Raw genomic sequence first — 13,153 nt, 5'->3', positions numbered from 1 at the left:
GCATTGTCATGCTGGAGGATCATGTCAGGATGAGCCTGCAGGATGGGTACCACATGAGGGATGAGGATGTCTTCCCTGTAACGCACAGAGTTGAGATTGCCTGTAATGACAACAAGCTCAGTCCGATGATGCTGTGACACACCGCCCCAGACCCTGACGGACCCTCCACCTCCAAATCGATCCCGCTCCTGAGTACAGCCCCATGTGTAATACTCATTCCTTCGACGATAAATGCGATTCTGACCATCACCCCTGGTGAGACAAAACCGCGACTCGTTAGTGAAGAGCACTTTTTGCCAGTCCTGTCTGGTCCAGTGACGGTGGGTTTGTGCCCATAGGCGACGTTGTTGCCAGTGATGTCTGGTGAGGACCTGCCTTACAACAGGCCTACAAGCCCTCAGTCCAGCCTCTCTCAGCCTATTGCGGACAGTCTGAGCACTGATGGAGGGATTGTGCATTCCTGGTGTAACTAGGGCAGTTGTTGTTTCCATTCCTTACCTGTCCTGCAGGTGTGATGTTTGGATGTACCAATCCTGTGCAGGTGTTGTTACACGTGGTCTGCCACTGCAAGGACGATCAGCTGTCTGTCCTGTCTCCCTGTAGCGCTGTATTGCCCTGGCCACATCTGCAGTCCTCATGCCTCCTTGCAGCATGCCTACGTTCATGCAGATGAGCAGGGACCCTGGACATCTTTCTTTTGGTGTTTTTCAGAGTCAGTAGAAAGTTTTCATAACTGTGACCTTAATTGCCTACCGTCTGTAAGCTGTTTGTGTCTTAACGACCGTTTCACAGGTGCATGTTCATTAAATGTTTATGGTTCATTGAACATGCATGGGAAACAGTGTTTAAACCCTTTACAATGAAGATCTGTGACGTTATTTGGATTTTTACGAATTATCTTTGAAAGACAGGGTCCTGAAAATGGGACGTTTCTTTTTTTGCTGAGTTTACATTCGTTCTCAGCATAAACAAAACTCTCTCTATCCTCTATTTTGCTAAATGTGTTCAGGTGTGTTGGCCGCGCACACTAATTGGCCAATAATGAGTGCTTGTTTCCTTTGAAATGGGATCTGTTTGAATAGACTAAAATAAACAACTTTGTATGCGTAAAAAAAAACATGGCATGCTAGCTGCATCCTTTAGGCGCATTGGACTAATTCCAAGAATAAATAAATTAAGATTATAGGTTTGAATCTCACTGATTTTTTTTGCATGATTCATGCAGAAGGAAATTAATTTCATGTGTCCTATCTGTGCTTGTAATTTCTTATTGAAACATTCAGTGAAAGTTTTAAGAAAGTCATAAAAAAAACACCTCAAAGCAACCTATCATTTCCATTCTCAGAGCGTTAATAAAACCTTCTAGGAAAACTTTCAAGGAACCAGAGTAAAATGTTCTCAGAACCTCCCTGCAACCTACAAATAAACTTTCCCAGAACAGGAGACATTGTCACTTCTGTTCTCAGAACGTTGAAAAAATGTCAGTTTTACCAGTCAGGAGACGTAGGTCTTCATTCCCACAAACAATGTGAAACCAAAAACGTACATTCCCGTCCGTAGGCATGTCTGAAAGGGTTCTGAGAATACATAGGTCTGTGTATAATTATTCCTGAGAATGGCTGGATTTCCTCAGATGAAACAGAGAGAAGTGAGGCTAGCCAGGCAGGCGATACTGGCAGGGTGAAAAGTCATTCACCCAAGGAGCCTGCAGCTGCACACTGTCAAAACTCCCCTGGCTGGCTGCAACCAGGGACTGTTGGGTACTATACAGTTCACTCAGATCTGTTGGTCTTTTTATACACTCTACCCCAGGGTTTCCCAACTGGCCCGTGGGTGATTTTATTTGGCCCCCCAAGTTTTCTGAGAAAAAATAAATATAATTTTACAGTATATATATATATATATATATATATATATATATATATATATATATATATATATTATTGTTGGACATAAAAGACTAAGTCAGCTTCAAGTGATTTTAATTTCAGAAATCTGCTCCAAAGTATTCCAACACGTAATAGAGAGATATACGTGATTGTATCTAAATATAAGCAAGGTTTGAAATTATTACGTTTTAGTCAAATATTATATCTGTTTGGGCTTCTTGCTGTCAATTTGCAGTCTACAAATGATCTGTAATTATGTTCCAGCTCCCCGACCATCCACTCAAGAACGAAATTGGCCCGCGGCTGAATCTAGTTGATGATCCCTGGTTTACCCCATGGCACAGATCAACATACCCATTAACACACACTGCTGAGGAAGATAAGCATTGAAAACATTGGAACATAGAAAAAAGAAATAATATTTACCAGGGTTGCCTTGTCTTCCCAGCCTTCCCCGTTTTCCTGGAGGCCCTAGAAGGATGACAGAGAGAGGAACAGAGATTATTTATTTGTCTGTTTATTAGTTGACTAATTTAACATACAGGTTGCCTATATTTCCCATTCAATAAATGATTTGTTTTCGAGGGCAACAGCTGAATTGCTTTAAAATAATTTCCCTTTCATTTTAACACACCACAGTTTGGGGTTACAGCTTCAATAAACAAACCTATTTCATAGTGTGTAACTTACAGTATACAGCTTCCAGTGGGGAATGATCTGTTTACTTCTCAGATATCTGAACTAGTCAGAAAGTGACCATGTTTGGACAAGTCCGATAAGGTTCTTCCATTACTGAGTATCATTTGTGTGTAGAGACAGGAGGAGATGGTGAACATGACCTGACAATACTGGTGCTATGACAATGGGTTAACAGATCACTAGCTGATGAGGGAGAGAATCTAGGAGGCTGATAAACTTGGTCAATATCACAGACTCAGCGTGAGAAAAATTGCCTTTCTGTTTCCCATTCCTGAAGACAGGCTCGGGAATGACTGTGGAAGCTTCCCCTGGCGTGTTAACCCTGAAGATAAGGGAGATTAGAAAAGGGCTATTTCTGACAGCAGCGACCATGGAACACACACACACGCACGTGTCCCCTCAGCATTCCCCTGGCTGCATCTGCAGGAAGGCCCCAGCCCGGCCAACAGTGACATCACATGCAAGCCGTATCGTTAACCCCCCACATGAATCAGGGACTGCAGCCATTACACAGTCCACCCAGATCAAACAAGACCAACTGACCCACACTCTCCACAGATATGTTCAACATGCTTTCACCCTGACACACTGGCCCAAGAGTCATAGTCAAACACATGCAACGTATGAGGGCTCAAGAACAAACGACAAGTATGGTATTAATAAAAGCATACTGTGCTAAGATCATATTATTTTACCAATTGCCGCAGCTCACATGCAGGGGGAGGATAGCTACTCTCAGATGACGTGAGCTCAGTATAACTTTGTACCGATGGGACGATTCCTTGGACACAACGCACAACTCAGCAGAACTGAACAAAACAGTTTGAATTAACATTAAAATATGAATGTGAATGTCCTCTTTGTTTTATTCAACAAAGTCAACATGTGCAATTTGCATGCCTATTTGAGCGTTAGACAAATATATCAGCGTTCCAGGAAAAAAGGGAACAGTGTTCCCGCACTATTATTGCCAGTTTACGAGAGGATCTTTTAAAACTAGAGTCCTATTGCCGATCTATGGTGAGTAAACCCTCTACCCTGCCATCTGTCTGTCTGCTGAAAAATCATGACACCAAATTCCATGGAAATTCTATTAAAGAGAGAATATGTGCTTTGTACACTAAACTTTGTGTGCGTGATATTGCCCCTCTTCAAAACGAATCAAATCAACATCCATCAAGAGATTTAAATAAAAATGTCTAAGAAAAGAACGCACAGCAGGACACGTGATTTAACTCTACTCATTGTCACAAAAAACATCATAAAGCACTTTCCCCTGATTCCACAAAATTAGAGAGCTGTATATTTAAGTACACTTTAATCAGAAATAAGCTAGTGTTATCACAGAATACTATGCAAATCCTGAGAGGTAACAAAAAAAGATTAACATTTTAGACCTATAAAAAATAACAGTAGAATGTGTGTGCTGTACATCATTTCACAGGCTAATCAAGATTTTGAAAAAAAATACATTGCATACCTATACTATTCTCTCTCTATTTACAGTAAGATAATGAGACTGGTACAGCTATAATTGTAGTGAACACAAAGAATGTCATTTTTCAAATTCGTTTTGGTAGCTGACTCTCTCATGATCTTTAGTAGGTATGGAAGAGGTCCAGTAGAAAGGAGGGCGCAAACACTATCTTAATAGGGAACTTCAATCGCCAGGTACCATAAATTGTGTCAAAGACCCACACCTCTACAAGTGTTGGATTAAAAGCCTTAGCAGTACTGGAATGCTCACATGAATAGAGGGAATTCATAATGAATTCCATGGACATTCATTTAGCAGGTGGTACGTGTTAACTTCTTTAATTTTTTACACCACAAAAGAGCTTATACTGTGCTGAGGGTGTGAAAGGAGGAGGAATGAGAGATAACTGAGGTCGACACCCCCATTCACTTGGCATCAAATTCATACCAGAAGTGGATTATTGGTGCTTATCCACATCTTAAGATACCACAGTGTAGCTGCAGGATGGACCCAAAGTAAACCTATAGCAGAAATGGCCAACACAGGAAGGAGTTTTTTTTCTGGGCCAAGATTGAGTGTTGTATGGATCTGGCTAAATCCACATGCACATTAACTTTGGCAGAAGAATCAACCTGGCAGAACATTCAAACAAAACAGTATCTTTTGAAGCTTAATTCTATATTGTTAGATAGCCCTAGAGGTACATATATGAAGAACAAGTCTGATACAAAAACAAAAAGCAATTGATAAGAGTACATTTTTAGGGAGCATGTCTGATACAAAAATGTTGTCATAGTGCAATATTATCTACAGAGAATACTAGAGTTATTGTTAGTTATGGCAAGGGATATGTTTTATCTTAGACAATCTCTTGGGTCTGTAGAGACAGCGAGTGAGCATCCGTTTCCAGTTATGTGTCTCTGATCCTAGTCCTACCTATAGAAACTGCACATAAAAACAACGCTGAACTGTCATGCCTTGATCGGTTTCACCAGTCCTTGTGCTCGTCTCCACCCCCCTCCAGTTGTCGCCCATCTTCCCCACTTATCCCCTGGGTATTTATACGGGTGTTTTCTTTCTGTCTGTGCCAGTTTGTCTTGTTTGTTCAAGTCAACCAGCGGTTTGTCTCAGCCCCTGCTTTTCCCCAGTCTCTCTTTTTCTTGTCCTCCTGGTATTTACCCTTGCCTGTCCTGACGCTGAGCCTGCCTGCTGTCCTGTGCCTTTGCACCTACTCTGGATTACTGACCTGGGCCTGCCTGACCTGGGCCTGCCTGCCGTCCTGTACCTTGGCCCCACTACTCTGGATTATCGACCCCTGCCTGCCTAGACCTGTCATTTGCCTGCCCCTGTTGTTGCAATAAACACAGTTACTTCAACACAGTCTGCACTTGGGTCTTACCTGAAACCTGATAGTAAACAGTAAATCACAACTACAGCCTCTTCTATTTTGGCTGGGATACAAATCGAAGACACATTTGTGTCCTCTCCCTGCCCTTAAATGAGGATATGCACTCCTCATTGGACAAATGGATGACAGTTGACATTGACAACAGTGATTGGTATTACAGTTAAAGTTGAAAGTGTGTTTAGCAACAAGCGAAAATCTTAGTCACTTGAAGATTTAACTCATTCCTCCAAGACGAGCACCCTGATTTTGTTGCTATATAAACCTACTTCTAATGATTGGTCCTCTGTAGCTCAGTTGGTAGAGCATGGTCCTTGCAACGGCAAGATAGCGGATCTTGTTCCTGAGACCACCCGTATATAAAATGTATGCACGCATAAATGTAAGTTGCTTTGGATAAAAACGCTTGCTAAATGGCATTATTATTTCTATTACAAAATTATCCGTTCAGGAGACTATCGAGCTACAGTAAATGAGACAAAGTTTGAAGATGACGGATAGGGAACATCTAAAACCAGGAAAAGGTTTGATTTAAATGTATTACAACTGGCCCACGTGATAGAGGCAGCAGTAGAGTGCTGGCTTTGTTATAGGAGGCATAATAAAACACCACTAATGGAAGAGAAAATATCCCGTTGTCTAAAATCATCACATTCTCCATTACAATGAGAGAATCAGTAGCGACACATCCAATTTCTTCTTAAAAATAGACTTTAGATCTCAACAGACCATGTTTTCACGCTGGGCTTGTTCTGAAAAGCGATTCTTCCTCATACTAATCGTTACTCTTAAAAAAATGTAGTATGCATGATACCCATTGATTATTAAGGAATATAACTTATGAATACCTCATGAGCGTAGTTCAACTGTCTTACCCTATCAGTGTCACGTCCTGACCAGTATAGAGTATATTTGGTTATTGTAGTTTGGTCAGGACGTGGCAGAGGGTGGGTGATGTATGTATTATGGGGTTTGTCACTGGTCTATGTCTGTGTTTCTATGTCTAGTTGATTGGGGTGGGACTCTCAATTGAAGGCAGGTGTGTTGAGTTGCCTTTGATTGGGAGTCCTATATAGTAGGGTGTGTTTGTCTTTGTTTTTCGTGGGTAGTTGTTTGAGAGCACTGCTTTTTGTTGAGCCTGCGGTCACTGTTTCATGTCGTTAGTTTGTTTATTGTTTTCTTCCGTGGTGTTCGCATTATTTTAGAAATAAATATGTTGTGCACGAAACCCGCTGCGTATTGGTCCCATTCTCTCTACGACGACAAACGTGACAATCAGATCCGAAAATATAGCTTTTTTTAATCCATTATTTGTAAACAATATAATTGTAAACAAACATGGTATAACCTCAAAATATGGTTAAAATTATAATTGTGAGTCATAGCTCTAACTATACATTTGAGAGTGGTTACATTTAACCAACCCCATCTCAGAGCTGAAAAACAGTGCAGAGGTTACTGCTTTTTGTTGTTGTTTGAACTGAATATTTTCACATTAAAGAGTGGAATTGAGACACAACCTATAATTTTATGCTCGTTACAATGTTTCTTTTGGGGTGAATGGTGGACAGAAATGATTTACTTCCTCAGTGTCACTTTTCCTTAATACAGCAGAAGACAATATTGTTGAACAGCTCCCTATGGTGCAAAAACAGTTTTAAATTGCAAATCCATCTTGTGGTTATGATCTTTAGCTGATGTCACCAGAAAATACATTACACTCCCTGCCAGCCCTAAAGCTCAGAAAGTTTCATATGAAGACAGCAGTGTCATACGTTTGGTCAATATTCCCAACTGAATAAAAGCAAAAATGTTTTATGCTAAATTTTATGCATTAGGCTACACATTTTCTTTCTACAATGTGATGGAAGTTGAAGTCTACACACTACAGGCAGTCTCTACCAATAGTAAGACTAATAGCTCACAGCACTTCAAAGCAAAGCTCTCCAGGTAGCTAGCATAAAGTATGGAACCATGGGTGGAATGAACAGATCCTAGCCCAAATGATATTAATATAGTGATGACACACAGTACAAGTCAAAGGTTTGGACACCTACTCATTCAAAGGCTTTTCTTTATCATTACTATTTTCTACATTGTAGAATAATAGTGAAGACATCAAAACTATGAAATAACACATATGTATTCATGTGGTAACTAAAAAAGTTTTAAACAAATCCAAATATATTTAAGATGTTTGATTCTTCGAAGTAGCCACCCATTGCCCTGATGACAGCTTTGCACACTCTTGGCATACTCTCACGCAGCTTCATGAGGAATGCTTTTCCAACAGTCTTGAAGGAGTTCCCACATATGCTGAGCACTTGTTGGCTGCTTTTCTGCGGTCTAACTCATCGCAAACCATCTAAATTGGGTTGAGGTCGGGTGATTGTGGAGGCCAGGTTATTTGATGCAGCACCATCAGTGAGTCTTGAATTCTAAATAAATCAAAGACAGTGTCACCAGCAAAGTGCCCACACACCATCACACCTCCTCCTCTATGCTTCACGGTGGGAACCACACATGCAGAGATCATCTGTTCACCTACTCTGCATCTCACAAAGACACGGCTGTTGGTACCAAAAATCTCAAATTTGGACTCATCAGATTTCCACTGGTCTAATGTCCATTGCTCATGTTTCTCGGCCCAAGCAAGTCTCTTCTTATTGGTGTCCTTTAGTAGTATCCTCTGCAGCAGAGGTAACTCTGTGTCTTCCTTGCCTGTGGCGGTCCTCATGAGATCCAGTTTCATCATAGCACTTGGTTTTTGCAACTGCAGTTGAAGAAACTTTTAAAGTTCTTAATTTTCCACATTGACTGATCGTCATGTCTTAAAGTAATGATGCGCTGTCATTTCTCTTTGCTTATTTGAGCTGTTCTTGCCATAATATGGACTTCGTCTTTTACCAAATAGGGCTATCTTCTGTATACCACCCCTACCTTGTCACAATACAACTGATTGGCTCAAATACATTAAGAAGGAAAGAAATTCCACAGTGAACCTTTAACAAGGCACACCTGTTAATTGAAATACATTCCAGGTGACTACCTCATGAAGCTGGTTGAGAGAATGCTAATAGTGTGCAAAGCTGTCATTAAGGCAAAGGGTGGCTACTTTGTAGAATCTCAAATATAACATATTTTGATTTGTTTAACACTTTTTTGGTTACCATATGATTCCGTATGTGTTATTTCATAGTTGTGATGTCTTCACTACTATTCTACAATGTAGAAAATAGTAAAAATAAAGAAAACCCCTGGAATGAGTAGGTGTGTCCAAACTGTTGACTGGTACTGTAGATCTGATGAGGAGGACCACTCAATCATAAAAAGCGCATAATGCTATAGAGACTATGAAACACATGCTACTGAGCAGCATCAGACACTATAGTAATGTGAACAACAGCCTATTCCTAGCAAAAGCTCTGCTTACAGTTTCTCAATTGCTTAAACACAAAAACTGATTCCCGTAGCACAAAAACCCATACCCTTATGTCATTCCCAAAAACACACACACATTTCACATAACCGTAAACACTATTCACCTCTTTTCACATGTTTCAATATTCAAAACTCTTTCTGCAAAACCTTACACAAAAATGGCCAAATAATTAATTAATTCCGCAAAAACATGCTCTCAATATAATTAACTCAAGTCATCACAACCTAAACTCAAAGAGCACAACGTCCTCCAGGTGCAAACACTAAGCCTCAAAATTATTAACACACCAATCAGGATTGCAAGATCAATAAATAGGGCCTAGAGGCATGTCCATGTGCTTTGGGACAATGGATCCAAACAATGCCGAAGTTGCAAGACAACAGAGAGGATGAGGATGAGGAAGAGAATGAGGACGACAACAACAACAACAACAACAACAAAGACAAGTAATCTCAGATGAAATACGTGCCACCTTTAAAAATGATAAACTTGGATTAGCTAACACAACGTACCATTGGAACACAGGAGTGATGGTTACTGATAATGGGCCTCTGTACGCCAATGTAGATATTCCATAAAAGAAATCAGCCGTTTCCAGCTACAATAGTCATTTACAACATGAACAATGTCTACACTGTATTTCTGATCAATTTGATGTTATTTTAATGGACAAAAAATGTGTTTTTCTTTCAAAAATAAAGGACATTTCTAAGTGACCCCAAACTTTTGAAAGGTAGTGTATGTGAGTACTACGGTGCGATAGTAATTTAGACAGGTTACCTTGGCGCTCTTGGGCACAGGGACTATGGTGGTCTGCTTGAAACATGTAGGTGTTACAGACTGGGTCAGGGAGCAGTTGAACATATCAGTGAAGACACTTGTCAGCATATGCTCTGAGTACGCGTCCTGGTTATCCATCTGGCCCTGCGACCATGTGAATGTTGACATGTTTAAAGGTCTTACTCACATCGGCTACGGAGTGATCACACAGTTATCCGGAACAGCTGGTGCTCTCATGCATGGTTCAGTGTTGCTAGCCTCGATGTGAGCATAAAAGACATTTAGCTCATCTGGTAGGCTCACGTCACTGGATAGCTCACAGCTAGGTTTCCCTTTGTAATCAATGATAGTTTGCAAGCCCTGCCATATCCTGTATTGATACTTTGCCTGTTTAATGGGTTGTTAGAGGGCGCAGCAAGATTTCTTACAAGTGTCCGGATTAGTGTCCCGCTCCTTGAAAGTGGCAGCTCTAGCCTTTAGATCAGTGTGGATGTTGCCTGTAACCCATGCTTCTGGTTGGGATATGATATGTACACTCACTGTGGGGACGACGTCATTGATACACTTATTAATGAAGCCGGTGACGGATGTGGTAAACTCCTCAATGCCATCAGAGGATATAGTTATGGTCAGATTTACAAAATGGAAGGCGAGGGAGAGCTTTGTATGCATCTCTGTGTGTGGAGTAAAGGTGATCTAGAGTTTATTTGCCTCTAGTTACACAGGTGACATGCTGGTACACATGAGGAAAAATTGATTTTAGTTTTCCTGCATCAATGTCACTAGCCACCAGGAGCACCGCCTTTCACATATACTGTATATTAAGGTTTATTTGGAAATGTACACATTTGCAGCTAACAGCTGAATTACACCAGACAGTGCATTTGGAAAGTATTCTGACACCTCTCCGTTGTTCCACATTCTGTTACATCACAACCTTGCTTTTCAGCGGCAGGGACTGGGAGACTAGTCAGGATCGAGGGAAAGATGATAGGAGCAAAGTACAGAGAGATCCTTGATGAAATGGAGGATCATTCGTCATTCTCCTGAGCCCTCATGACCTCAGGCTGGGGCGAATGTTCACCTTCCAACAGGACAACGACCCTAAGCACACAACCAAGACAACGCAGGAGTGGCTTCGGGACAAGTCTCTGAATGTCTTTGAGTGGCCCAGCCAGAGCCTGGACGTGAACCCTAAAAAACATCTCTGGAGAGACCTGAAAATAGCTGTGCAACGACGCTCCCCATCCAACCAGATCCTCTCAGAGCTTGAGAGGATCTGCAGAGAAGAATGGGAGAAACTCCCCAAATACAGGTGTGCCATGCTTGTAGCATCATACCCAAGAAGACTCAAAGGTGCTTCAACAAAGTACTGAGTAATGGGTCTGAATATTTATGTAAATGTGATATTTCATTTTCTTTTGCAAAAATGTCTATAAACCTGTTTTTGCTTTGTCATTATGGGTTATTGCGTGTAGATTTATGAGGGGAAAAAACCATTTAATCCATTTTAGAAGAAGGCTGTAACATAACAAAATGTGGAAAAAGTCAAGGGGTCTGAATACTATCCGAATGCACCGTAAGTAATTCAATAAAATGTAATAAAACATATGAGATGTAGTATACAATATTACAGTTAAGCAGCATTAAGTAGTCTCACAAAGTAAGGCATAGGTCTGTTGTAGTATCTGTCAGTCCGAGTAGGGGGAAAGTTCAGTTTGTGACTGGACAGGGTAGATCTGCCACTGACATCGCTTCTTGTCTGAGGCAGTCATTTGTTGTAATCCTGGGATTTTGAGAGCTTCTGGGCAAAGGATCTGCAGACGTGGGCACGGAGGGACTCCAAGGACTGCAAGCCCAGGTCATTGCATGCAGAGTCATAGGTGTAGGTGGGGCCCATGATGATTTTGGTTGCACATTGTTGGATCTTCTCAAGTTGTTTGTGTTGGTGGGCTGTGAGACCTGAGTGCCATATTAGAGCGGCGTACTCGAGCACTGGATGGATAAAGCAGGTGTAGACTGTCAGAAGGTCTTACGGGGGAAGGCTTAAGTGGCAAAAATAATCATGAAGAGCCTTCGGTTCCCTTTGGTGTTTGTGTCTCATTTTATTTTGGCTTGAAATGTCACACAAGAGAGCTTTGGCACTGGACAGCACCACAAATGTGTGGCTGGAGATGGATAATGTCATAGGTGGGTCAAGATTGTGGCTGAAACAGATGTACATGACTTTGCACTTTGTTGGGTTGAGCATAATCTTGTTTTGTTCTGACTAGTCGGCTAATTGGTTGAGGTCCTGCTGTATGGTGGAAGTGTCACATATATGTCTTGATTCAATTAGGTTCAGGTCATCCACCAAGGCCCAGGAGTTGGATAGGGTTCCTTCTGATCCACCATTGACGTGAGCCACGAATACAATTGGACCAAGGCGTGTGCCCTGGGGGAGGCCACAGGATAGTTCTTGGGCCTGGGATAGAGTCTCATGGTATCTTGTCACCTGGCTATGGCCGGGATGAAAGTTGCAAATCCATGGCGTGATCTCTGGTTGGACAGATAATTGCAAAAGGTGTTTCACTGCAATGTTGTCATCCACAAGATAAAAGGCCGTGCTGTAGTCTGTCAGGACCCATGTGTTGGAGGTGCCTCTGGTGTCTGCTGTTCTGTACAGCTGGTCTGCCATGCTTATAAGGCAGTTGTAACATGCTCCATCACTTAATGGGTTTCAGAACTTGGCTAAACCTCTGGTCATCTAGGTTTTAAAACCTGCACTGTACTATAAGGCGAATTACCCCCACACCCTCCTCAACCTCCCCTCACAATGTGTTTTGGATTATTTACCAGGGGAAAGATATTCCTAAATAGATTTCCTTTCATATTTGATCTGTGGCTTTTTAAATCAGTAACATTTTCCTGCTAGCTTCACAGGCCAATACTCCTTTTGAGTGCCAAAGTAAGTCCATACTGTTCTTCTCACACAAATGAAAAAGGACTTTGATTTTTCACCCTTCATCAACAACTTTAAGGTTTAAGGTTTAAAACCGTTCTACCCACCTACAAGAGTGGCCTATATTCACTCAGCTCCTTAGCTCCAGGAATGGCAGAGTGATTGCTAGAGTGTATTCTCTGGCATGATTAGACATAAAGGTTTAAAAATGAATAACAAGTATTAGGCAGGAATACAGCAGGGGTCTTCTACCTGGCAAGCACAGACACCAAAAGAGATTATAATTCAGATTTTAAGATTATGATCACATTACATTATGTTTTTCAAAGCATACTTTATGAGGTCTGCACAGAGTGAATTTATTTTTGTTACAGTTAAGAAAAGGACATAAAGGTAATAATAGGATTATAGTATATGTACAGTCTGTTAGATTGGGGAGGTATGTGATGCCTAACACACTAGAAGGACCAAAAGACTTATGGTATGATTAGCAGACTACTATCTGGATGGTGTACAGATG

General features: G+C 41.2%; 1 protein-coding gene across 10 annotated transcripts in view; it reads right to left on the bottom strand.

The window, feature by feature from the left end:
- LOC115154907 (collagen alpha-1(XXIII) chain) overlaps positions 1 to 13,153 on the bottom strand; it is a 142,888-nt gene that overhangs the window by 60,448 nt on the left and 69,287 nt on the right. For all 10 annotated transcript variants that reach the window (XM_029701608.1, XM_029701609.1, XM_029701613.1 and 7 more), the window contains exon 3: positions 2,316 to 2,360. In XM_029701608.1, the coding sequence (XP_029557468.1) occupies positions 2,316 to 2,360 (45 nt within the window). The remainder of the gene's footprint in view (positions 1 to 2,315; positions 2,361 to 13,153) is intronic.

Source organism: Salmo trutta, chromosome 19, assembly GCF_901001165.1.
Source record: "Salmo trutta chromosome 19, fSalTru1.1, whole genome shotgun sequence".
Taxonomy (NCBI): Eukaryota; Metazoa; Chordata; class Actinopteri; order Salmoniformes; family Salmonidae; genus Salmo; species Salmo trutta.
Note: the sequence above shows the minus strand (reverse complement) of the source record. Positions and strands in the feature narration are given on the sequence as shown.